At 45.0% G+C, this 27,909-nt stretch overlaps 2 protein-coding genes across 2 annotated transcripts in view; one reads left to right on the top strand and one right to left on the bottom strand.

The window, feature by feature from the left end:
- vkorc1l1 (vitamin K epoxide reductase complex, subunit 1-like 1) overlaps positions 1-27,909 on the top strand; it is a 157,912-nt gene that overhangs the window by 109,124 nt on the left and 20,879 nt on the right. The window lies entirely within an intron of this gene.
- Positions 104-27,111, bottom strand: LOC139344362 (E3 ubiquitin-protein ligase RNF43). The gene is made up of 8 exons (XM_070982458.1): positions 27,026-27,111; positions 3,732-3,806; positions 3,483-3,617; positions 2,871-2,972; positions 2,564-2,734; positions 2,365-2,467; positions 646-2,154; positions 104-445 (listed from the first exon to the last, which is right to left on the bottom strand). Exons 2-8 carry the CDS (start codon positions 3,798-3,800, stop codon positions 420-422), a joined length of 2,115 nt encoding a protein of 704 aa, XP_070838559.1. The 5' UTR covers positions 3,801-3,806; positions 27,026-27,111; the 3' UTR covers positions 104-419.

The following is a 27,909-nucleotide window of genomic DNA, read 5'->3' as shown; positions in this document are numbered from 1 at the left end:
GATCATTCTTAGGTGTCATTAAGGAGCATGGGAACTTGTGATATCATGTTGGTAATGAGAAACAGAGAAAAAAACTTTTTCCCCTTTGTGGTGTAGAGTCATTTCCCCAGCAACCCCAAAACATTTAAACCATTCAACATATTCTGATATACAATATTATGAAGGGTCCTGCATTACTCCAAACTTTTTATATAATTTAATCACAATAATTTCACTTAACAATGTAAGTAACTCAATCTAACTCATCTGAAAGAGCATTTCAGCAAGTGAGCTTTGAAGCCTGGGGGGAGCTGGGGGAGTCCTCTGAAAGAAGGCATTTCTGGCTTAATTATGTGGAAGACTGAGCACGATAGCCAATGAGAGGCTTGTCCATTCTGGCTCCCGTGTAGCAGCGTGATAATTGGGGATGCAACAAGTTCTCACACACCAGACTCCTCTTCTGATCCTGTGGACACAAAGACAGCTCAAGTCACTTTCAAAATATAACGAATGCAAAAAAAAATAAAATAAAATAAAAATAAAAATCATGCAGGTCTGAAAGGATCAGTCAAGCTTTCTCCATGGCTTCAGTTAGCATTTTTGTATTTTTCACCCAAAGATTACCCTTTAAGACTAAACAGCTTGATAAATAAGTGAGAGACCCACCCTGATTGTGGTGTAATGTTTGGCAGTACAAACAAATGTCTGTGTTGCGGTCAGCAGCAGGGCCATGGTGGAGTCTGCAGGGTGGCCGGTCCATAGAGGTCCCAGGCCCCAGGAGCTGAGGCTCTGACCGAGCCTGCTGCACCCGCTTTTGCCACACAACATGGGCCCCAGCACAGCAAGGCCAGTCCTCCAGACCTCCAGAGTCTAGAATGAGGGGCACGGGGAGCAAAGCAGGGTGCAGCTCAGGGGGAGAGCAGCAGAAGCCCGAGCCCTGACCGTAGTGGATGTGGATGCTACGGTCATCCTGCAGATCTAGGCTCTGGTGGAAGCGAACAGAGGGGCCATCAAGCACACAGCCACCCACTCGCCCAAGAGGAGTGGGAGGGTGTCCATGTCCCTGGTGGCAACAGTGGGGTTGAAGCTGTAAGGGTATTGGGGACACCAGGACAGGAGCCCCTTTAGGGCTGCTGGGGTCGTGGTCCTGACACTCTGCCCCGGGACTGGGCCGATCTGTGGGGTCTGGCTTTGAGCACTGGCAGGGGCTGTGCTTTGGAGGGCACATAGGTGAGTCTTTGTCCAGGACAAGAGCAGCAGGTGCAGCCGCTGCAGCAGCGGCCCCCTGCTCCTCGTCTGAGCCTCTGCTCGGGCCCTGGCTGTGCTCCCCCTCCTCATAGTGGTGGTGTCTGTGGCGGTGGTAGTGGATATGGTTGAACACAGTCTGAGGCTGTTCTTCTGGGCAGCCCGCTTTGTTCACCACAGAATCCAGAGACCTGGGCCGGGCCTGGGCACACGCCTCCAGGCTGTTCCTGTGGGGGGCGCGCCCAGTACCTGGCCCATAATACACAAACGGATCATAGTCACTGCTTAGAGAGCTACGGAAAGTGGACCAGCTGCCATAAACCCCCTGCAGGGACACGTCAGTACAATTGAGAACTGAGTCACTGGAGGAGCCATGGCACGGCCCTGAGCTAGAGTCACTTGCTGGCCCATCAGCCAAGTATCCACTGCGTTCTGTGCGGTAGCTGCCACCTGAGCAGCTGCCCTCATCCTGCCGGCTATGGGCCGGTGCACCGCGGGACTGTGGTGTGATGGAGGCTGCGTGGTGCAGTCTTGAGCTTGACGCACTGCGCTGGGCAGGACAGGATGAGCGATAGTTGTGGCAGGACCGCCGGGGGGTGTAGTGGTGGGTGGAGGTCCTGCAGTTACCTCCAAGCCTGTGGGGCCTCCCAGGACCCTCTGCAGGAAGGTGGTACCCACAGCTGGAGCCAGGCGGCCTGCTGGTGAGGAAACGTAGAGTTTGGGTGTCCCTGGGTGAAGAGCCAGTGTAGTGGCCCAGTGAGGGATAGGGTCCAGAGGGTCCACGAGGATAGTGGGGCCTCATAGAGAAGGGGATGGCATGCTGAGGGAAGGGGTGGTTGCGTGGGCTGGTGTAAGGCTGAGCGTGCAGGAAGCCTTGGCTTTGCTCTGAACTCTGCTGCAGTCTGTTCCTCTGGAGCTGCCGCTCTGTCCCTGTGGACCACAGCAGCAGTCAGAATACACAGATACATATATGATATACAGGGTTGTAACAACAGCAACTTTTATTCATAAACACAATCATATTCAGATTCAAAAAGGGGTTAAAAATCTAAAGATTCATGCCAAACATGCCTGAAGCTTTACTCATGAAATTCAGCACCTTCTTCACCAAAGCTTAACTAGAGATATACTTTTCCTCACCCATGATGTTGTGCATGCAGAGGGGACAGGTGCGATGCTGCAGCAGCCAGGGGTCAACGCAGTCTTTGTGGAACTCATGAGCACAGGAGATGATCCTCAAATGCTGGGATGAAGAGGTGATAGAGGTCGATTTGAGGATAAATAGCTGATAAGGAGAATTAAATCTACAGATACAGTATTTTCCTCATTCTCTTCTTACCTGACCATCTTGGAACTCCTCTAGGCAGATCGCACAGACGGGGCTTGAGTTGGAGCTGCTGGCTGACCCCCAGGCGGCGCGGTGGCGCTGAGAGCCTGAGCAGCCCTGGGAGCTGTAGGTTTTGGTCTCCAATCGACTAATGGCCCGCATGGTCTGTTGATGGACAGAGTCCTGCACACACATGAAGCAAGGGTTAGAAAAACCTTATAAAGATTTGCGGCTGAGCTGTGAATCCAAACTGAAGCTGATCCACTGACACCCTTGTCTCTGAAAGCTCTACACTTCTAGTGATTCTGCTGTCACTCACCCAGGTTCTGTTGGACTTGCACTTGTAGCGGAAAGCGAAGATTAGGACAATGGTCAGAATAGCTAAGACAATGGTGAGCAGGATCCCCACATCATAATGTGGCTGAAAAAGGAAAAGAAGATGTGTAGACAAAGCATTACATAATGTCATAGGATACTATTTATCTTAAACTTAAGTGTTTAGTACTTAATGAAACAAGGAAATCTTGTGAGAAAGCCATATGAAAGTCAAGCACATCAGCAGTATAACACAGGAATGACTTGGTCTTTCAGATCGTTTAAATCTGCGAAATGTCCTACAGTATAAGAAGACGTGTGAGGGAACTCATGCAGGGTTCATGCTCATGGATAACGTGACCCACGTCTGTCTCCTGCCCTCTCCTCTCTACACTGGAGGGTCCATTTGCATCCAAACATCCAGTCCTACATCAATACAGTCTGATGTATTTCACACAAAAACAGCGTTAAATGCAGAGCCTCAGGTGGCCTCTCAGCTGATGTGAAATTTCCCCAGCTTTCTCACAACTTGCCCTCTGCTCTGCTCTCTCCTAGAGGGGTTCCTCCTCTCCCAGCCAATGAAAGGAGACTCAGACATGTGTGTGTGTATGCTTACCCATCTAGGTGGCTCCACCATGATCTCAATGCGAACTTTGGCCTCCTCGTTCTTGTTGACCAAACCCATCAACTCCTCAGCATCCTTCGCCTCCACCAGCACAACAGGACGAGGGAGGGAGTCTGTTTCTCGCAGCTGTGTGTTTGGGTTGTGCAGGAAGAGAAAGACACAGAAACCTGAATGTGATGTTTCTGTGTGCTTTTTCGTTGCAGACATTTTATAAATGAATATAGATGTCTGCACACTCACCTCAGCAGCAGCATTGGCATCATCACTGACATCAAAGATGACAGCCTGAGCTCCTTTATCCAGTGCCATGCGAGCCTGAAGGACACAACAAAGGGGACTACAATTAAAAACAAAACACATATATAGCAATGTGTCAAAGTAGGACATTAACAGGACATTCTTATGCCATCTGAATAATGGACCAAATGACAGCTTTAGCAGAACAGCTTGTCACCAAAGCAACAGAGAGCGTCACTCTTTCAGAGGCCAGTGGACAGTTCACATGAACACAGACCACCATGTGGGTCTGTTTAGTGTCTTAAACCACCACTAGATGGCAGTCATGCACTGAGCCCCAGCCCTCACAGCACAGACCAAAGTAAAGCTCCCCCTGCCACTTTTCCACCTGACTCTGGAAGCCACACACCGGCTAAAAAGTGTGTTAGCATGAATCTGCCTCATCCAAACATTTTTCTAAGGCTGGACAGTGCAGCCATAAGAAATAGTGGAGGATTATTTGATTGAGAGGAAAGAAAAAGGTGTTCTACTGCATGAAATAAAATGTGTGGGACATCAGACCAGCCAAACATGCAAATAAGAGACATTCTGTATTCAAACGAGGCTCTGAAAATGACACCCTGATCCATTTGTTTCATTTAAGGCTAAAAGAATATTGAAAGTAAAAGATGGTGGCACGTCTGTGAACTTATGAGTACCAGTTACTGACTGGTAGATGCTCAGCGGCAATGTAGGCAGTAACCAACACAAGGTAACAGCTGGATGGGGGCAGCTGTCATTGTCGTAATAAGTAAGCAGCATTACTGATATTATTAACTTTCATTAATGCTCACTCATTTCCTTTTAAAATCAAAGCAATAAACTGACAGATTTCATAAAGCTTTGCAGAGCTGTGGGGTAACAGCACCGGCCTCTTCACTATGAGTGACACCTTTCTTATACAAGAGGCCATGTGGTCCATCGTTATTATAAAAATACTGATTAAACCTGCTCTGAAGTGGTCCTGGTTAATGTTTACTGAGCATGTTTAATGTGTACTGAAAAGTTAAGCACAAATGGCAGTTACAGAGTAATGGTAAATGTTAAAACAGTGAAACAACAGCACAAGTACAAAGAGTGGCTGAGTGGTTAGCGCGCTAACCCAGTAATGTCAGGAACATAACAATATCTATCAAAAGTTAGCTAACATTAATTAACATTATCCACCATCAGAGTAAAGCTGCAGCAGCAAAACCCCTGAGAGGTTCAAAATGTTCATTTTGTTGTTTATGAGTTGAACATTTCATCTACTTATTCTTCAGAACTCACATATACTGCATATGTACTGCAGATTACACATTTCACAAGACACAAATGGTGTTCAGACAGAGTTACTTCATCATGAGCGTTTTCGTGTGTGTTGGCAGGTTGATGTTATGATGGATGTTCACTGACAGCTTGCTAGCTGACCTGTAGAGAGCCTAGATTGTGTGTATGTGTGTGCGTGTGTGTTTCTTTGTGCATGTGCGACCACTGCTTCTGACCAGCTCCTCCATGACGTTGTCTGGGTTAAGGCAGCGCTGTCTTGTGTACCCTGCACTGCTCTGCGTGTTGGAATTTCTGCACTGGCTCTGAATGCTGCTCTTGTTACCAGCCTGCTCTGCAAGAGCCCAGAAATGCTTTCGCGAACATCACCAGAAGACAGCGAGAAAAGAAATAGTAGTCTCTTCAATGTCTCATCACATGCTCTCAAGCGTCTGGCATCTGCCAACGCTTAATGAGGAGGAGACACAAGTTTAAACACCTAATCACCCAGGTCAAACACAACACCAAACAGTGATTTCAAACCTACTCACAGCCCAGGGCGGGAATAAGCGTGCTCGCACACACACAAAACATTTACGAAGAAATGCAGGTACAAGCATCACTCAGTTGATCCATTAATCAAGTTAATGAGAAACTTCTTTTGTGGAGTGGCGGCGTCTATGACTTTTTAACACTTCAAAAGGAGAAAGTCAATGCATGACAAGGAAGAGACAGAGGTTTCTTTTGTATACACAAAATGTCCATGTGTGAGTGTGCATGACATGTGCGTATGTTTGTGCACACTGAAGCGTGCAGAGAGTCAGCAACATTGTCCCACAGAACTGCTGGAGGCACCCAGAGGCCAACGGATTGACGGTCAGGAAGAGGTCAAATAAAGAGTTAACATATCCCCCTTTGATCTGGCTTCCAGCTCTGGTGCAACAGCCTTTCCCCTGTTTCATCAGAACAGTAATTGTAGTACGTGCATGGGCTTAAATGGGGTGCGGTCACATGCAGTAGGAGGAAGAAAAAAAAGCTGGATCTCTGACATGTGGGAATTTGCTTTACCTGGGGTTCAAAAGTTCTTGCGCTGAACTGAGCCCATACGTCCTTTAATCGTGGTAATAAATGCCCAGTCTTGTGGTCAGGCACACACACGCGCACACACACACACACACACACACACACACACACACACACACACACACACACACACACACACACACACACACACACACACAAGCAGTTGAGACATTTCAAATAGTCTCCTACAGTTCAAGAATATATCATAACATCTTCCTCCAATGCCTCCTGCTGTGGTCTTATTATATCTCAGTATTAGAAGCAGTGTGGTCGTCAGGCCGTACGCCTCCACGAAGCCGCACACCCGGAAGAGGCCTGAGAGATCTCATTGCATGATTAATAGGAGATATATTTAACCTTTAATGGTGCAATGAAAAGCAGCTCTGACGCTAACAAGACAGTTAAAAAGACTGCCAGCGCAGGAGTTTCGACATCTCCACGTTTGGTATGGTCGGAACTGAAACAGACATCGCTGTGGTTGGGTAAACACCCATCTGCACGAGGTGCAACTTGACACATGTGATTAAACACTATTTGGCATTTGAGTGAAAACAACTGCAGTATCGGAAATGACTGCGGTTCACATAGTTACACAGAGAAGACGTCATCACTGAAAAACTAACAAACAACGCACACGCCACAATAGTCTGCTTCTACTTTTAACAGCGATGGGTTTGTGACGGATCGTGTGGGCAAACATGGCGGAGCAGAAAGATATGGTGACCGACCATAAGAGAAAAATGCAAACACACTATGAGAAATGATAATTCAGCCTAAGCTTGCCTGCAGGCCTTTTTCACAGCACAGGTGTCATTAATAACATTAACAATGGCTCCATTCTATTCGGTGTGACAGTGAGCCAGCATGGACAATACCAGGATGCTGGAGTAGCGAAATGGAATTCAGCCATCATTCATTCATTCAGAGCGGAGACTCTGAAAATGTTAAAGTCACAGTACCTTCCAAATCCTGGTACCTACATCACACACTATAACTCGACCACCAACAGGCCCATCACAGAGTCAGGTGTGTAACATAAGCAGCAGCTAATGTGGCCTCGAGCAGAGATGAGGAGCGGGCCATGGAGGTCTGGTGGTGTCCTCGCTTCTTTCTAATTCCCCACTCCCACATTTTTTTTAAATTTTCAAGCTTTTCTCAACATTATTTTATAGCAATTTATCAGACTTCACACAGCTCTGCGTGGAGCCACAACAGGCTGGAAACAGACTTTGATGTGTAAAATCAGTGGAGTCCCAGAGAATACCTCATATCCTGCACCAAAACTCACCAACATGACCTCATGTTTCCAAAAACAAAAACCTATGTCATCAGAATAATTTCAAAGCTGCCGTGATCTCATAATTCAATACCTACGGAGCCGACCGGAGAAAATGATTCACACAAACAAACCGATGAAGAATCGATGTTCCACCCCAGCATGAGTGGCACTTGGCTGCAGTATTGGCCACGCCTGATCCAGCCAGTGATCTCCTCTCTCATAGCATTGGGTGGCCTGCTCTGGGCCAGCCAGCGCTGTTTGTTTACATCCTTGGAAAAGTGTGGTCTGTGAACCAGGCCTGGCATCACAGTGTGTTCTCAGCGGGGCAGAAACAAACTACGCTGCCCTGATGTCTTCATTTCATATAAGGGATGTGCCAAGGTTTTTCCGTCGCCTGACAAGATCGCTGTGTCTGTTAACGTCTCAGTGTTTGTCATGGGTTTAATGTGGTGCGGATGGCATAGCCAGGCTAACTCAATCCAGCGGGCCAATTCCCTTCATCTGCAGCCATGTTCCGACACACCGGAGAGGGCAATAATGAGGATATTGCACGTAGACACTTTCAGTCCTGCCATGGAGAAACATCTGCTATATTAGATGAAGATCTTTGATTACGGAACTATATTCAGAGTCCAAGTGTGACCCAGCAGCTTCATAACCTTTGACTTTTGACAGCAGACTTTATTGAAGTCTGCAGGGACAGTCAGATCTTTACAGACAGTCACCTGCAGCAGGGAGCTCTCAGCAACAAAATATCTGGCTGAGCAAGTCATGTATTCTCCTACTGAGTCATCCTTTCTCTTTCATATAGCAGTAACATGAAAAACAATCCGCCCATGGAGTGAGATAATTTGACTTGTTCCAGAAGAGGCTGGCATTCCCCCTGTGTCAGGAATTTCTCTAGAAATTAGTTTCAGCATAAAACAAGACAGAATAAAGCAAGACAGAGCACTCGTAAGAAGAAAAGGACTGTTTTGAATTGACATCAGTTTTTCCAAAAACAAGAACATTTGTTGCCCTTTAACATAAAAAAATAAAGCTATGACTAAATTTTGACATTTTTAACAGCACAACCAGCAAGTAAGACATCTCAACCTCAACTTAAGCTAATTAGTGAGCATGGCTATCCTTATAGTGAAAATCTTTATTACCATGAATTACACACCACCACACTCTGCCATAAACCCGTTGATGCTGCGTTTCCTCAGTCTCTGATAACCCTTCCTGCCTCTTTAAAACACGGCACTAAACTCTATTTAACTCAGCCTGACTTCTCTTTTCCCAGCGTGACTATCCACAGCATTCACTGCATGAGTAAATTATACCATGGAATAATATGTGTGGGAATAAAGAGTGAGAGTGAAAGAGGTAATGAAAAAAGAGAAGGACAGAGCAGGAGGGAGGGAGAGGAGTGAGGCGAGCAGGCTGTGGTGCTGCTGCATTAAAGTGTCTAATGACAGAGTACAGAGCTCTGGGCCTACAGGTCTGAGGCCGGCTCTGCGCTCTGTCATTTCTCCTGACTGGCCCGGCACACTGGAACCATTACTGAGGCACTGGGACATGCCGCATGGCTAAATGAGGAGCAGGCGGGGGTGAGGGCTGGGGGTGGGAGTGGGGAAGTAAAGTGGCATTGAAAACAGGTGCAGTCTGAGTTGACGTTGTGGACATTGTGTTTAACTGAGCATCCAATTTAAAGCAGCGCACGCTCCTGTCAACCAGCAGCAGGAGATGATTCATTAAAGGACTCCACAGACACTTTTGAGATTTATCAGTTTACGTCTGACATAATGAGAGCATACACATAAAAATGATCTGTCTGATGGGTGGCTCAGTCGCTTCAGCATTCGCTATGTGGAGGAGCAGGGTTAGGTCGAAGTGACAAAATGTGAAATGGAAGCAGCTTTAAAGCTAATTATTAAATAAGGCAAGTGAGTCTGAAGCCGTGCTAGCTGCTCTGTGAGGCTATGGTGCTCCGAGCTTAATATTTGGTTATAAAACCAAAGTACTGAACAATTTCAATTTTGGCCTGACGCTAGATGACAAATCAGGAGATCACCAAGGTGATTAACAATGTGAAATAAACATGACTACTTCAGCTGCATTTATGTATTCATTTAGGAATTTAAATGTCTAACCGACTCACTCCACAACCCTGATTCCAAAAAAGTTGGGATGCTGTATAAACCGTAAATAAAAACAGAATGCAATCAATCATGTAGTAATCTCCTTTATCCAATCATGTGTTCACAAAGTGGTGAAGCTCGCTCCATCCTTGCTTGTGAACCACTGAGCCTTTCCAGGATGCCCCTTTCATACCCAATCATGATGCTATCACCTGTTACCAATCAACCTGTTTACCTGTGGAATGATCCAAACAAATGTCCAAATGGACTGGAGGCATTACTCTTTACTCTTACTCTTTACCAGCTGTGGATGGTGTGAAGAACTCAAAATTAACATCTACAAATATAGACTCCAACATGTGTAATTCACAAATAGTTATTAGATAATGAATTTGCAAAGAACACAATAAGCAGCATGAGATGAGAGACAGGTCGCTCTCAATTCCCCCAGCAGCTACATTCCTTCTGCTTTCATTGTTTTGTTTCCTGGCACACTTGTTGAAATAGTTTGGTAAATTACATCAAAACAGCTTTGCTTTAAATATCGTCTACCTCGCTTTGAAGCTGTATATTTGTCTAATTGTGTGTGAATAATTGCTGTATGTGTCTTTGCTGTGTGATTGCTGGGTACTCGCCACTGGCTGAGCGGCAGTTGAGCTGGTTGGAGGAGGGAAGGGTGTGGCCCTGCTGGGTATCCATTACTCACAGGGTACTTTGATGTGGGGCCGCTGGAGGGGGGCGAGTAATGTATGAAGAGGAGTGGGGGGGGTGAGGCATGTCAGGGCAGGTGAACAGATTCTACGCTCTCAGGAAAAGTATTGAGCCTGAGGGGGTGGGCCTGAATCACACACACACACTCCTCCTCCTACTTCTACCGCCCATTCATCGTGGCACACACACACACACACACACACACACACACACACACACACACACACACACACACACACACACACACACACACACACACACACACACACACACACACACACACACACACACACACAAGACTAAATCCAGAACCTGGGCTTGGCCACCTTTCTGGTGCAGAGGAGAGACACTGGAAAAAATGATGAACCCGATCTGCCTGTCTGAAGGTAAGAGAGGTCAGAACTCACAGTATTGAAGCTCAGCCTGCCCTCTGTCTTTCCCTCTGCACTTCCCTTGTCTCTCGCCCCCTCTCATTAGCAGGCCCAGGCTACACTGTGACACAGATTTGAAATGCAAAGCGCAAGGTGACAGAGAAAGACCAATGTCATCTGATACACTATCGCTTGCTAAACACATCCTCGAAACATCAAAGCAGCAGGCAGGGAGCGCCTACAGCCTGGGGGGCAGATGAGAATGATGAACCTGCCGGTGACAGCCGTGACGACGGAGCCGAGAGGCCCGACTGGATCACACACGCCACCATGTGACCTCCCATTTCACTCTTTAAACCCAGCCAGCCCCATTCCCTGGCACTGAGAGCGTTAACAGCCCGTAAACATGTCAAGAAGAATAGAAGGTAAGACTACGAGTTTAAAAGGCTCATCAGCAGCCACTGTAATGTGCTGCTCCTTCAAGGGATCATCTCTTGAAGAGTGAAAACAGAGATCTATACCATTCCATATTTGCATGAAAAAATGTGAAGCTAGAGCCAAGAGATGGACTACTTAACCGTACAAAAGACTGAAAGCAGGCAGCAGTTGAAAGGTAAAAGGTCAACCACCACCTGGAAAGCTCATTAATTAGCATGTATATTGTTGTTCATCTTGTTCATTTAATCTGTACAAGAAACAAAGTGTAGAAGTTAACCCCCTCAGAAAACAGCTTTTGGTTCGGTTTGTGCACGGCTGCCCGTCTCCTGGTCGCTGCTTCAGATTTAACACGCAGGCGTGAGAGTGGTATCAATCTTCTCATGTAACACTGCAAGCAAATAAGGACATAAGCACAACTATTGTTTTTAACCCAGCTGGATCATTTTTCCACCCGACCAAACGGCGCTAGCACCCCTCGCTATCCAGGCTTAAATATGTATTACACTACATACTGTGTGTACTACACATAGGAAACAGGCAGTATGAAATAGGAGAGAAAACATCATACATGCAACATGCATTGATGTCTGCCAGAGTGCCTTGTACAATACTACCACTGGGTGGTGCTACTGTCTACACAATTCTACACAAAACATGTTAAAACAAGAAGGGCACTTGGAGAGCGGAGAACTCTGCCAATGGTCCACTCTATGATATGCAAATATGTTGTGGTATGGAGTCAACTGAAGACAATCACATTGGGCCATTGTTTCACTGCTGAACCTTACGACCATCTGCTGATTATAAGATGTATGGCGTTTAGTCCACCGGGACCAAACGCTTGCAACATTAACGAAAGTAATTCATGAATCCGATTTGGATCTTCTCCAAAAGTTAAAAGGTTCCTCTTTGGCCAATGCTGCACTCTTCCACCAAGCTTCATGAAAACTGAGCCTGTAGTTCTTCCATAATCCTGCTCACAACACCAAAAATATAATTTGGCAGGGATAATTATGGCATTATATGGTCGCAACTAATTTAAATAGTTGATTAATAATTTTCTGTTTATTTTCCTGATTTAGCAATTCATCGCTAACAGAATGTCAGTAAATAAAACTGGCAAAAAATGCCTATTACAAGTTCCACAAGCCCATATTGACATCTTAAAATGTCTTTCAAAAGATATTCAGTTTATTAGCATGAAGATCAGAAAATATTCTCTTTGCTTTATTGCTTAATAAATAAATTGATCAAAAAAGTTGTTCGACTACTCAGTTTACCTTTAGTATACTGTACAAAATTTGCAAAAGCACAGCACAGTAACAATGTGAGCCTGCATGTCTGTGCAAATAACAGGTTACCATCACTCATTTCACATGCATGGCTACAGAAGTAGTGGAATATAATATCTTTACTTCAAGATCAAATCTGTAATTGTCTACACATGCTAGCCCTCTATTGTGAAAGCTAACGTTGAAGCCTCACAAAGTTTGATATCACTAAACTTCTTCTTGACTTTGATGTGTGAAAATGGTAAATAATATGAAACGTGTTGCCTCTAATGGGACAGCTGTCTTGAATGGAGTTTTTTTTTTTTTTTTTTTTTTTTTTAGCATTGACGGCATGGACACATTAGAAAACACCAATGTCAAGTAGCAGTGAGTGATTCACTGCAACACTGTGCTTAGCTTTGGTAATCAGGTGTACTACTACAGCTGATGACAGTGAATCATAATAATGTATTTTTTGACATTTTCAGTCCAACGGTGCATTAACAACACTGACGAGTGCTCCACTGAACAGTCTCTACAATTAACTAAAGCTGTGTAAGCATGTGTAATAGTTCTAAAATTAATTATATCTGTGACAATCATGATATACTTTAATGAGCAGTACTTGGCTGTAATAAGTATAATTAAGTAAACCTAGGTTACACACTGAGAAAGAGAGGTTGGTTCCCTGGATGTATGGACTCTTCTGATCTAGCAGGGAACGCAAACATACCTACACCCACCTCTGACGCTTTCTTCTCACCCCTCCAAACGTCTAGAGGGCCTTTTAAGAAAAACCTCAGCTGTGAAAGTTGCCACATGAGACAGCGTCTAATCTCACAGAGGAGCCACTATCTCTTTATTGTTTGTATCGCACTCAATCAAGAGATTCAGGTAGGAATAATCCTCCTTTGAGTGGAAAAAGACCCCCTTTTTGTAGGCTTGGTATCAGTATGTCGATACATTCCTGCAGTGCTGATGAGAGTATAACTAGAGGAGAGAGAGAAAGTGTCCTGGTAATTTCTCTCAGTTTGTAGCATGGCAGAGGACTTTTTCTCTCACTGATGGGCGGCAACACAGAGACTCAGGGGAAGCCAATTAGAGGGCCTTTCCTGGCCTTTTAAGAGGCAGATAATGTTCTTGTTTTTATAAAGCATCCTGTTATTTAATCAGGCCTGTAAGTGAGAGCCTGACAAGCCTCCTACAGTGTAGAGCAGCCTCCCTCCTCTCCTTCCCTCCCATCATTCCTGCCCTGAGCCCTCCATCTCATTCAACAGCTCTTGTAAGCCTCCAGGAATTCCTTCTTGGAACAGGCCGTGCAGTAAGCCGTGTCTTTCTGCAGAGCGAACACACATCCACACACACACACACACACACACACACACACACACACACACACACACACACACACACACACACACACACACACACAGCCAGCACAGTGATAACTGAACACACACACTGTCTGTAGATGAGGTAAACCTAGACATAAATAAAGTTAGAAAAAAAAATGCATGACTGTGATTTCAAATAACACAAGTTTGGTGCCGTACATCTGTGGTATGAGACGTCTCATATGAGACGCCACTGCACAACTACTGTAGATCAGTGCAAATCACATTTCAGTGAAGTCGGTGGGGCGTTTGTTTAAGAAAAGAAGACACATCTACATATATTTTTATATACGCTGACGTACACTTAGGGAAATTTCATGGCTGAGACATTTCACTCAAAACCACAAATGCGAACCTCATGATGGCTCTAGAGGAAAAGTCAGGGGATCACCAACGTTAGCAGGATGCATCCTCTGGGGGCCATGGATGCCTCCACTGACCGCTCCCCACTTTCTGATTCCCATGTGGCCTCTGAAACACTTTTCTTGTGGGTTAATATTACAAAACCCACAAAATTCCAAATTCTGCATGCTTGATGGCTATTAGGCCTTTACCCCAATCTGAGTCTAAATAGTCTCATTGTATCCCAGTGAATTACATACTGTAGAGCCACACTGTCTGCCCCGTGAATCTGTTTTGTCAAACCCCTGCTAAAAGCCAGATGGGAGGGGGGCACTTGGCACTAACCTACCTGAGTCAGAGTTAAACAGGTTCATACTGCAGAGGAGAAACAAGAACTCACTCCCTTCGCCTGCCGTGTCGGACTCACAAGACCTGTTTGCTGGTTTGCTCTAAACATCTGGGAGATGCTTAGCCCTTGCCTGCTTGCCTGGGGAAGTAGTTATTGGTAACACAAACCTGTCTACTTTCCACTTCACTTTCAGCAGCATCGTGCCCTTGCCCAAGCCTGAGGCGTGCCACAAAAACAGAGAAAGTAAAAGAGACGAAGACAGAAGACAGAGGGACACGGGGAAATGTCTTTTTTTTATGGGAATGTTTCACTTAATCTCATAAAGGCAGCGTGAAAACCTCCATCTGTTTGCCGAGCAGTTCAAAAGAGACTCCACATGCCTCCGCTTGCTGCTATATAAAAACAACATTCTAATGCAGATCTTAAAGAGGGCCAGCGGCTCAGCCTGCACAATGAGAACTGGGATGTGCCAGACGAACCGATGGAGGATGGGAGGGTGGAAAGAGAATTAGGCAGGTAAACGGGGGGGGAGTGTGAGCAGCAGAGAGGGACTGCAGAAGCAAGGCGAAAGACCTGAGAGAGTCAAATCAAAGCAACACATTTTCCTGTCAACAGTGCTGCTCCTGACCCGGTAGACCTGACCTTGACGCACTAGACAGACAGTGCTGGTGTGGGTCGCCCTCTGGCCTCACCTGCCACTCCTCTGAATCAACCCATTCACCTCTCCACCTCCCTGACTCTCTCCTGCTTTCTGTTCCCTTCTCTTCTCCCTCTTCATGTTTCACCATGAGGCTTACCAGTCGCCTTTGTCATTAATGGAGGAATGTCCTGGCTGAGAACGACATCTCCTGTTTTATCGTGGCTCTCGAGCAGGGATTCGAGGGCACAGCCTCGCATTCAGGGCCTGATTTTTGATGCAGTCTGTGAAGACAAAACTGACCTTTCTCTCTTTTTTTTAATTTATCCTACAGTAGGCAAGAATTAGCACTCTTCTTGCTGATGACCCAAACCAAAATCACCACAGATTAGTTACAAATATAAAATAATGAATGATTTCTTTGATGCATTCAGACACTAGGACACCAAAGGTCCATGAGACTGCAGTGTGATGCCTCTGTAGTTGGGTTTTCCTGCACACTGGTGCCTCTGTACACCTTCAGGCCTCCTCTCCCCATAGCCGGGGCAAGACCAGGCCCGATTCCATTTGCAAAGCTATTTTGACAAGCCACCCCTCTAGAAATCTCCAGGATTCAAACTGCTGGAAGATCAAAGGACTAATACTGAAGTAATAATAAGTTACTGCCCTCTGCACGCCTCATTCATCAGGGAGAGGCAGCGATACAGTACAGTTGTAACTGCAGGGCCCTTAAGCACTCATCATATGATTCTATTTGCCACCCCCGTGTGGGAAAACATCTTCAGCTCTGCGGGCAGACTGAGAATGAAGAATGAACTCCTACCAGCAATGCCAAAAATCTGAGTTGATAAGGAAGTGAACAAACACTGTGTCTGTGATTAAACCTCCAACACTCAAAATCTGTCCCAGCTCTTTGTGCATCCCTCCACACCTCACCTCCATCTACAACCAGACACACCAGGACCCCCCTCCCTCCCCTCTTGCAGCCAGCTGGAGGTGTCCCTCTCAACCCGTTGCAATGGAGGCATTTTAATAACAGCCATTTGGCACAGAATTGTATCATCTGGGCTCTGTCAGGCTTTACAAGCATGACATGGCGTTCTATTTTTAGGGCGGCATTTTTTACCGATCGTCTGCGCCGATGACAGCCTGATGAAACCCTGACCCCGCACGCTGCCTTTGAAGTGACAAGTGAGAGATGTGCCGCCCTAATATGAACGCCTTGAGACGCAAACGCTTTGCATTCTCAAATACCGGAAGCAGTCCTGTAAGAGGGTGGCGCATTCGCCCTCAGGGAGCAGATAAGCAGCGAGCGGTGAAGAGACGCTCGCATCGGCAAATGCATGTTCATATATGTGTGTGTGTGCGTGTGTGCACAATCACAAATATACAAATGTTTGTGAAATAACGTGGCTTCATTCGTATTCAAATCATTATTAACATTTCACCTTAATCTAACTTAAATGCTTCCTTGCTGCTTTGACAATGTTAAATGATGTTAAGTTGAATAATTAGCTCAAAGTTGTCTCGTGAAAATGAAAAACCAGCAGACTGCATTTCAGACAGCAGGTTCAATAAAGGTAAGGTATGAGGTTCAGTCAACTGCTCTGTCACAGAGACAAATGTTACAGATTTGCTTTCCAGGTTCTCAGTTTGTAGAGTCTGTTCTTCACACAAGACACTATAGCAAGAATTCATTCTGCTGAATTCTGCTGAAGCCACTCAAAGTTAATACAAAGACTGCACGCGAGGCTGCTCTCGCCTCGTTCAAGGAGAGGTGTTAACAGAAAAAGGACTACGATGCTAACTATTGTTGCTGTTAGCACTGCTCTCACCGTCATTGTCTCGATTTTGTTGGTCCACAGTGAGGTCATGTTTGGTTCTCAAAAGGTCTGAAAACTAAAACTAGTGATTTTAATTTTAACTTGAAATTTACTCTAAAAGATTAGTTGATTCCACTAAATTCCTTGGAATTTGATGTGCAAAGGACCTGTCCATTTTTCCCTGTTTTAAAATGTGGAGAGGAAATGTGTGTGACGAGTGAAACTGCTTTGGAAACAGTGGGGTTTTCTTGGCTTTTTTGCAGGAAAAATAGACTCTGGAGAAAATATTAGCTTGTTAAGCAGCACTGAACAAACAAATTTGTTAAGAGGGACATATTTGTACAATCCACACACACGCAGGTGATATTCCAGCAGTGTCTATTTTGGAGATGTACTTCCCACCGAGCGGCACTGTAGACATCTCACTGTTTGAGTAGAAAAGTTTTGTGGCGATGCTGTCGACAAGTTCAAATTGGACTGCAGCATCAGAGAAGACCGTGTCCGCTCAACATGACTACAGTAGCTATGCAGAGCCTGTACACAACCCGTGTGTCATTTCAGTGAGGAGCAGGAAAAGGGAAGAGCAGAAAAGTGAGAGAGGGGGAGCAACAAGCTGCTAATCTCCAGTCGCTGGGAAAAGAGAGCCAGCATCTGAAAACACCAGCTCTCAAAGCAAACAAAACATCTTCCAGATTTTATGTACCTGTGGGGAGGACAGCTCCGCGTCATCAGCTCAGAGTCAATGTTTAGCTTAGCAACGCTGGCAAGAAACCGAGCGAGGACGAGACGTGTGGATGAGAGCTGCAGCCACGGCCAGGGTGAGTTACGCCGAAAACATCCCGACAGATGCCGCGGGAGTAACGTACGCACCTTGAGGCCAGAGAATTTTCCACCTATTTAAGGTGACAGGATGAGTGGAGAGATCGCAGCGGAGGAGCAGACCCCCTGCAGATCACTCATACCTCATTGGGTGGAGTGATGACAGCGCTGAACTGAGCTGAACGACAACAATGCTGCAGGTCAAGGTGACATCTGTTAAGCTGTGACCTGCAGGGCAATGTAACCTCAGAGTTTCAGCCTCACTGTGTTGTGATCCTGTAAACCTGAAGACCTGCAGTTCAAATTACTCCTGCTCACCTGCGGGTTGAACTGTGTGATTGATTATTCATACACTAACTAACTAACACGAACCAGGGAGTGTTGTGTTGTAAAAGCATGGCAGGAATGCAGTGGTCAGATGTGCTTTCGTCCAAAATCTCGTCAGTGGTAAAAAAAGAAAGGAGGTGATGGAGAGATGGATTTGACAAGCCTCCCCTTGGCATTAAGCTGATTTAACCTCTAATTCCTCCTCCACATATCTTTGTGAAGACTCACCTCACTGCTCCAAAGGTCAAACATATCTCACCAAGCAGCCCAACCCACTTTCCCACCCCACCGTGAGACAAGAGGACCTGATTCCATCCGTCCCCTGAGATTTCTGTAACCACGCTGTCCTTTTCTATCCCACCTGCTCACCTGAACAGACTAATTGAATTCACTGCTTGTTTTCCAATTCTCCTCGGAAAGAAAGCCGCCGTTCCAAAAACCACACATGACTGCGAAATGCAAAGCACACCACTTGTTTTTGAAGTGAGGAATGCACTTTCCCATTGAGGAGGGAAACCTGAAGTATTCCTCTCATTGTTGGGCCGCTCACAAAGCCAAGCTCTCTGTGAAAGGTCTCCCCCAGCGATAAAGGCTCGTTCCTGTGCTTGCTAATCCCCCTCCATCGCACAGAGCTTGTGTTAAAGGTACACTGCTGTACAGTATAGTCGCTGCCCTGCCCCCGTCCACAGATTCCACTATGTCTGTGAATTCACACCAGGTGGTGACCTCAGCAGAAACCAGGTTTCCCTCAAATAACTATGCACTCGGGTGGTAAAGGGAGGATACCGGCATCAACAGCACACAGCAGTGTGAATACAGCAACTATCTGTAACCAATGAGCAGTAAATCTTCCTGAAATTGTGCACAAGCCCTCACAGACAAGCTGAGGTCAACAAGCAGCGACTTGAGGTTCATTTTGGTGGCTGGAACTTGAATGACATTCCTGTTGCTCAGGGCTCTTCCTTGTCCAAAGTATTCTTTGGCTGAGTCCCATGGGAATGTGCTCTCCTGTGTGTGTGTGTGTGTGTGTGTGTGTGTGTGTGTGTGTGTGTGTGTGTGTGTGTGTGTGTGTGTGTGTGTGTGTGTGAGACGAGAGCAGAAGACTTATCACCCTGTTTTCCTGTCCTTGGACTTCTAACACAGCAGTTACTTCATCTACATCCATAATGCCGCCTGATTTGCACTCTCAGACTTTGCTCCAGGTTGAGTTGACCTCAAAACACTTTGGATGACATTATTTGCACATCGCTGTACATCACTTGAGTAATGAATTGAACAGGTACGGGTGCACAGAGCAAAATGACAGCGTTTTAGGTTGGAAATGAGCAGAGTCTGGGTGAGAGTGCAGTGTCATCCTCTAAAATTTTATAGTTGACCGCTGAAAAGGTGGAAGGTGTGGAGTCCGAGACAGCTCAGCACAGTACAATTTAAGAAAGCATGCGCAAACACGACCAAATTAAGAAAACCCCTTCATCATTTTGACAACATGTGCAGCATTTAGAAAACAGCTGCAAATACACACATTACAAACAAATACAGGAACTGAGTGGTTTCATCTTTGGGTAAATCTACTATTGCAGGTGTAAGACCCATCATTTTGGACAAAATGGGCTTCATGCAGTGATCAGATATTTGTTATGGGTCCACAGTAAGTAAGTTAGTACGTTAAATTTTATTTATACAGCACTTTTTAAGACACAGTTAGAAAGTGCTTCCTACAGAAAGCCCAGAATGGACATTTATAAAAAGAGTTTTGAGAAGACGCTTGAAACAGTCCAAAGATTCAGCAAATCTGATGGATGGGGAAAGATGATCCCAGAGTGTTGAGGCTAAAGCAGCAGAGACATGATCGCCTTTTGTTTTTGCAGTTGAAAAATGGATAAAAGGCTTAAAGATTAGAGGATTGGAGTGGTCAAGAGGTGGAATATGTGACTGATGTCTGAGGACATCAGAAATATAACAGGGGACAAGGTTATTCATAGCCATAAGTAATCAACAGGATCTTGTAGTTTATTCTGAATGTTACAGGAAGCCAGTGGAGGGAAGCAAGAACAGGTGCAATCTGAGGCCGTCGGCTAGTTCTGATGCAAGATTACCAGTAGATTTGATATCAGACTGAAATGGACCAACAGACCAATGAACTCAGGCATGAGGGAGAAAAGCCATACTTCATTTGGAGGGTCGATTGATGATTACACAGCACATTGGGTCATCACACGATGGTGCTAGATGACCAATCTCTTTAGGATTCATCCTCTGGCCACCATGAATGTCTGCAAAACATTTCATTTCACTTCAACAAAGTGGTGGGCTGGCAAAGCAACAGATCAAACCAAAACTGCCATACATAGAGCCACGCCAGCTGGCTTAACATCAGATAGGACTTAACTGCCTGTAATATCCTGATAGTGAAGCAAAAGAGGCATGAAACTGTGCAGACTGAGCACAGGACACAGCCTGTCAGGAGGAGCCTGTCTGACACTGAGCCATTGTTTTACTAGGAATTAGTCATCACAGACTGTGCACAATAGACAAGAACAAAGTTTGAAGGGAGGACAAAGCCTGGCAAACAACAAATATTCCACCTGTTGTCTGAAAGCAAACCTTACTGATATCAAAGGCGACGATGAGCTGACCTGAAGTGTCTTTACTTCACACACACAATGCAGGCAGGTCTGTTTTCATAGAATAAGCTGTGGCAGAACATCACCCAGACTGCATTCTTCCACCTCCGCAACTCTCCAGACTCTGCCCATCACTGTCCCAATCCAGCACCGAAATCGTGGTTCACTCATTTGTCACGTCCCGCATTGACTACTGCAACACCCTCCTCACTTTAAGCACTTTATGCTTTTATTTTCTGTAAGGTGACCTTGGGTGACTTGAAAGGCACCTCCAAATAAAATGTATTATTATTATTATTATTATTATTATTATTATTATTTTTTTTTTTTTTTAAGTTAAGGCATCATTTATGTTATTTTAAGTTAGATAATATTTACTTACATTGCTCAAAAATTGATGTAAACAGTAGTATGGAAATGACTGTGCTGTCCCATTACAGGCAGATGTACTGTACACGCCAGGCTTCATTTCAAATGTGTTCATCTTTTAGCCCTATGACTACACATGAACACACGCACTAAGCACACATGCGTGGACACAATTCCAAACAAACATACCACAATCACCAGCACCAACTCTGCCACAACAGCACAGGAAGAAAGGAGCCTGCAGCTGGTGTTAACACTGTACGCTGGGGGTTGTGATTCTGCTCATGTGGGACGGTGGATAAGGGGAAGGCCTGACAAAGGTGTCCATTGTTCAGCTTCATTAAAAACCCTGTGACTGCGCTTTCCCTTTTAATATCTGCGTCATCATGAAAGGAACAAGAGACAGCGGACACTGCCAGAGGAAAATAGCTCCTAGACCACAACAATATTAGTCTCAAACTAAATAAATCATCAAACTGCAAATGAAATCATGGGTATGTTAAGAGCCATGATGAGTGCACTGACTGAAAAGAAGGCAGTCATTAAGCTGCTGGACTCAAAGCTGAGCACTTCCTACTGAGTTATCTTCATATTGATATGGTGAGCTGCAGTATGACGGTGCCTAACTTTAGCAACAGAGGAAATGGGAGGGAAAAGAGTGTGCCGTCAGGGTCAAACAGGCACAAACGTGGTTACTTAGTCTTGTTTCTCAAGAGAGAAGGAATTACTGTGCCACAGTAATGAGGCAGCCCATTCATACTGCTGCTTGATAGAAAGGGAGGCTTGAGAAGATAAGGCCAAAGCTGCTTCTACATCACTTTTGAAACTGTTGCATTCAAGATGAAATGATCATAGCAGTGTAAACCTGACAAGGAGGAGAGGGAATGTGACACTCGGGATAACAGGAAGAAAGGGCCTATGCCCTTTGCTCAGAAGACTGAAAAACAGATTTTGAAATGTCTCCACATGGTTTTCAAACTTTTTATGCAGTTTATCTCATACTGGAAACAGTAGGATTTCTGTGGTGTGTGTCCTTTGAACGCTTCAAAGATGAAAAAGGACGAGCCAAGGTGCACGCAGAGGGTGTGAGGTGCATGGTCGGGTCTATTAGCAAAGCATGGCAAAGGTTGCAACATCTGAGTCCAACTCTGACTGACAGAGGAAAGAAACAGAAAGTCATAGTTTATCCCTTTGAAGACGGCCATGCAACTGTCTGGCACAGGCAAGCAAATAATGAATTTTCTTGGGAGCGAAATCAAAGCAAAACCCAGAAGTCTGCTAACACTGATGCATTTCATACTCGCCAAAATGTCCATTGTGTACCTGCTGCTTTTTGCATTGACTCTCAAAAGCTGAAATATTCCCCCTTTTCCAGATGTTCCCCTGTGTTCCTCCTCCTTGACTCGCCTCTGATGAACTGGAGATGTTGGACTCGGCTACTGAAAGAAAAGAAGCCAAAGGCAGCTGCCATCGCACTTCCAGCCCCTGCCTTTGCTAAAAAAACCAGCAGGCAGAAATAGTCTGAGGTCAGAGTCACCCCCGACAGACAATCAGACAAGAGAAGACAAAAACATTGTCATGAGGGCCATGATTTACTCTTCCCTCAACGGGCTTCCCTTGTTTTCTACCACTTCCTGCCGCTGGGACTTCTCTTCCTGGCCTCAACATTTAGGCCACACTGGAAGACACATTTGACCATTTGGACTAGTTTTTATGACTTGTTCTGGAAAAAGTAAACATAATGTTAATCATTTTTTAGTTACTGATGCTATAACTAAATATATTTCCTGAAACTGACAATGAAAGGTTAGAAAAATATGTACATAGAACTGAATTGATCTACACTCTTCAATTATCAGTTAAAGTGTAAAATAGAAATCTAAATCTCTTCCCTCAACTTCCAATTAACTTGTAAAATAATTTCACACTTAATTTATTTGAACTGTCAATTCATATTTCACTAACTCATTAATTTTTCTTTGTTTTCTTATTTTTGTTTTCACTCTCACACAAGCTTCATCGTTTCTGTATTCTCTATTTTTCCCACTAAGCACTTGCGTATGTGCGTATGATACATACTCATGGCAGGGACTGCAGATAAAAATCAGCCTGAAGCTTACTCTGGTGCAATGCGAGACAATACACATTTTGAGCGTTTTTGTGTGCTGACGCATTCCCCAGTGACACAAACAGAGCATGACAGTCAGAGAATAAACAAAGTGCTGATGTCAATACAAGAAACGATAAACAAATGATAAATAAATGAATGTGTGTGAGGGCAGGGATTGGTCCAGGCTCGGAGTGTGTGTGTGTGTGTGTGTGTGTGTGTGTGTGTGTGTGTGTGTGTGTGTGTGTGTGTGTGTGTGTGTCCATGTATTACTCACGTTGTTTGGGACATAAATCTGTTTACACAGTCCCACCGTGGGGACTCGCCTCTCTTATGGAGACAAAACGCAAGTCTCCATAATGTAAGTCATTCAATTTTAGAGTGAAGACTTGGGTTAAGGTTCAGGTTAGTCAAGTAGTGGTTCTGGTTCTGGTTAGGGTAAGGCTCCAGGAAATGAACGGAGGTCTATGTAATGTCCCCAAAAGTGATGAAAACCTAACGTGTGTGTGTGTGTGTGTGTGTGTGTGTGTGTGTGTGTGTGTGTGTGTGTGTGTGTGTGTGTGTGTGTGTGTGTGTGTGTGTGTGTCCTGTCCTGTCCTGTCTGATACACTGTATATACACACTCAGTTGCTAGTTTATTAGGTATATCCAGCTAAAGCGAACGCAGTCTAAACAGGTGAAAAGGTTCAGTTTTAGACATGTGCCTTTGGAGGCTGTAGTTTGTGCTGATGTTGATCTGCACTGCATTATACTGACAAATGTTTGTGTTACGTTGCCCATTCCATTTCTGTCAAGGAGGCTAGGCTAACATTATGAGCTCCATGAAGAATGATCAAAGGAAATGTCAGGCAGCACGGCATGCGGAAGTATGGAAACCAGTAATTATATGGAGGCGTCATAATCAATTTGACAATCATGTACGATAATGACCTTACAAATACGAGACGCACACCTTTGATGACATTTGCCTCTCGATCCCCGTGACTGACACAGTCTCTGATTCCTCACAAAGTAGCCACCTTTCTTTGGCTTGAGAAAAAAATTGGGAAGGCCCACTTGAAGCAATGTGATCCAATAAAACACACGCACATGCACACACACACACACACACACACACACACACACACACACACACACACACACACACACACACACACACACAGAGAGAGAGAGAGAGAGAGAGAGAGAGAGAGAGAGGCACATGCACATTTAAACCCTAGTTAAAGAAAACAGGATTAGTGCACAATCAGGCCAAAAGCCTTTTCATCTGAGAGGAGCAGAATCAATAAGCAAGGCTTTCTATTAGAGTCAACAAGTTCAGACATGGGCCAAAGACTCAATCACTGTAAAAGCCGTTTTCGAAAAAAAAACATGGATTCTTATTGATGGTGATTCACAGAGCTGCAGCTTGAGTGGGAGAAAGTTAGCTCAGTGTTTCCAAAAGCAAAGATGACTGCATTTACTCAGAACATCATGAGCCTGGTGTGGAGTGCAGAGTAGCCCTCCTGGCTCTGCTGCCATGCTTTTTCCCGTCGAGTCATGTGTTGCTCTGTGACCTGAGAACCTTTCCAGGGCTTCAGTGTAAACAGAAAAAGCAGGCCAGCTAGTGGAAAGCAGACAGATCACTTCTAGCACAACATGCTGGCAGAGAAAGCCACACGAGAAGCCTGCTGGTGTAGTGTTGTGTAATGATGCAAAACCACTGGAGCGGTGGAGGGTTTTGATTCAGGCAATTGCATGAAAAGAGCTGAATCTAAGGCAGAGACGGGTAGGAAATAACCACACAAAGGGAACATTTGGACACCTTTTGGACACTTTTGGTTTCAGATTTTCATCAGTTCAAAAGGGAGAGCTGACAGCAATTAATTTAGATTGAAGAAAAAAAAACAGACCATAATGAGCTGCATGCAAAAATAACTTATCCAAATAACTTATCCAATGATTTTATACGCTTTCATCTAGATAAAAAGGGCAATTTTCTAAATACAATGAGAAAAATCAGAATAGTATTCCTTTAAATTTAATTTAAAAGAAGCGTAATTAATTTTCCTGTGGAGTTACTAAAATATTTCTTTGAGGAATTCTGCAAAATAATGTCCTAAAATTCTCAGCGTTACAGGATTCTAAAAGATTTCAACTTCAAAGTTCACTGAGGTGACAACACGTCTGCTGAAGAAAGCTGCTGGTTTCATACAGTCATGTGAATGTGGGTGAGAGGTGGTGGTAGTGCAGAGTGCACCAGGAGAGGGCGATGGTTAGAGGCCTCATGCACAGCTGTTTATCACAGCGTCTGGAGAAAAGGTTTGACATGTTTGATAATGCCCTCTACCTCTGAAGAGGTCCTGCACTGTCAAAATAATGTCTTGAAGTGCAGTGCAGACGTCCTGGGTAATGAGCTTTAACTCTCAAGCTGTTCAGGAATTCTGTGAGTTGCATTAAGCGAAGCAGAATTATACAAATCACAGCAAATCAGCAAAGGAATCTCCCTTGTTCATGATGTTGCTGAGGATAGGAGCCTCTGAAAACCAAAATAAAAACAAAGGACAACAATGAAACCTTATCCTTCAAGGTTTTCAGCTTCACTTTGTTTGGTTTACAGTCTATTCTGAGTGTGTGTGGTGCAACACGAACCCTCTGTGGCCGTCAGAGTATCTATAGATCAGCGGGGCGGGTTACAGTCAGACTAAACTGTAAACAAGTCCCATCCAGAGACCACGGCTGACCCGGCACCGCACATCCCAAACCATCTGATTCATCCTCTTCAAAAGGACGCGAGCAAACTCCTCAACAGCTGCATGATGAATCCCCAATAAATCCACCACGACCAAAAGCTTTGAATCTCGCTAAGGAAGTAAGGATGCAGGTGGCTGGAGTGGAGTTTATTGCATCACATACTTTCCAGAGGACCAAAACAACAAGAAAGACCCCCCCCCCCCCCCCCAGTTCTCCTGATTTCAAAGGCGATCTGCAGGGAGGGAGAAAGCACTCGGAAGCAACAGCCCTTTGTTCAAGGGTGCTTTCGCATGAGGGAGAGAGCGTGTTTTGTTTATGGGAAGACACAGTGTTGCCATTAAGGCTTTAATCAAAACTGTTTTCTGGAGTCAGCCTTGAGTGACACCCCTCCTCTCCCCCCTTTGGCCCGCTCGGTTTGGTTCCCACTGAGGGAGCAACAGGAGGAGGAAGAAAGGAGCGGGGAAGTGTGGGAATGTCTCTACATCGTCGCCACGGCGGGCGAGCTCCTAAACATGGCTTTAAATTAGGGGAAAAGAAAACACAGGCTAAAAAAAGGCAGTCGCCTAACTATACTCCTGCCTGCTAATTTGTCACCACTTGAAAAACGAGGAAAAAATAGCAACAGTTTTAAATCACACTACTTTAAAGTTAGGATTTGCCAGCCAGTGTGTATGGTAAAATACTTAAACACAAGGGAGATTTAGGTCAACTCCATTGCAGTCGCACATACATTTAAAGCATTGTGGGTGGAATCTATGGAGCTCTGGCTGTGCTCATATTAGAGGGAAGCAGAAATGGAGAACACTGAGTGTCTGGTTCTGGCTGGCTGGGATCGGACCAGTGACAGCTGGGGCTTGAAAGCCTTACATCCAAAGCCAGGGCTCACTGCCACTTGCTACATTGCAGCGCTGAGCTAAGCCCACCCCCTCCTGTCCAAGCCTTCACTCTGAAAGATCACGGTCCTGAACAAAACATTAAGCTCCTGCCAAATAATTCCCTCTAAAACCATCTTCTCTTTAAAGTCTAAATCCAAGAGCGGAAGAGGTACTGGAGAGAAGACAAGATGGCAAGATGGTTTATCTGTCTGCTGCCATGTCTGAGAGGGGAAGGGGTCACAGAGAGGGGAGTTTCTCAGAGGAGCCGAGGAAAAAGGCATGAAGCATATTGAATGGTGTGTGTGTGTGTGTGTGTGTGTGTGTGTGTGTGACTGTACCTTATCGAGCAGTGGCAGGCAGCGGGGTACCCTGTGCTCCAGTTTGACAATGGTGATAAAGTCACTCTCTTGTCGTTCATCCTCGCTCGTGTTGCACAGAGACAGAGGGTGATACTGCAAAACACAAGTGGCAGAGAGAGAAAGAGGTTAAAATAGGAAAGTAATCAGTTAGATCAACCAGAAACGTCTCTGGTGGAATATTTGCTCTGGTTTGGGAGGTTGAGAGGAGCACAGTTTTTGCAAAGAATGCTGCACTTTGATGTGTAGCCCTCACGTGAAGTGCAAAAAGAGGATTGTGCAGGTACATAAACAGCTCACCTAGCATGAAAATACTGCAGTCTGAATAAATTATAACTCCCTCCAAAAGTAATTTATCACATCTTAAAAAAAAATGAAGGGGGGTTTCATCACTGTGGGGACATTACATAGACTTACATTCATTTCCTGGAGACTTACCCTAACCATAACCACTATTTGCCTGCTCCTAACCCTGTAGCTAACCTAAGCTTTCCTAACCAGCACCCCTATTCTTAGTCTTCACCCTAAAATGTAACGATTTAACTTGTGGCGACCTGTATTTTGTCCCCACATGTGCCTGTGAGTCCCCACATGTGACTGTAAACAGATTTTTGTCCCCATAACGTGAGTAATACATGAGGACACACGCATGCACACACACACACGCACGCACATTGGAATAGCATGACTTTACCAAAACAGTGAAAAAGGACTTGGAACTTAAAAGTTGACGACATACAAAAGAAAACAATACACATTCAAAAACACTCGTCAAACAGCTGGTTCAAACTGATGTCCTGCCCCTCACTGGGCTAATCATACTTTAGGATAATTAGGTGGCACCTGACGTGGCCAGTCAGACTTCA

Source organism: Chaetodon trifascialis, chromosome 16 (genome assembly GCF_039877785.1).
Source record: "Chaetodon trifascialis isolate fChaTrf1 chromosome 16, fChaTrf1.hap1, whole genome shotgun sequence".
NCBI classification, from domain to species: Eukaryota; Metazoa; Chordata; class Actinopteri; order Chaetodontiformes; family Chaetodontidae; genus Chaetodon; species Chaetodon trifascialis.
The sequence above is the reverse complement of the archived record's forward strand: the minus strand, read 5'-3'. Positions and strand labels throughout refer to the sequence as shown.

Coding starts and splice junctions, on each gene's coding strand:
- LOC139344362 (XM_070982458.1), bottom strand. CDS start 3,800: ATGGCACTGGATAAAGGAGCTCAGGCTGTCATCTTTGATGTCAGTGAT. Junction 2,973..3,482: donor TGGTGGAGCCACCTAGATGG/GTAAGCATACAC, acceptor TTCCTTTTTCAG/CCACATTATGATGTGGGGAT. Junction 446..645: donor AACATTACACCACAATCAGG/GTGGGTCTCTCA, acceptor TTGTGTCCACAG/GATCAGAAGAGGAGTCTGGT.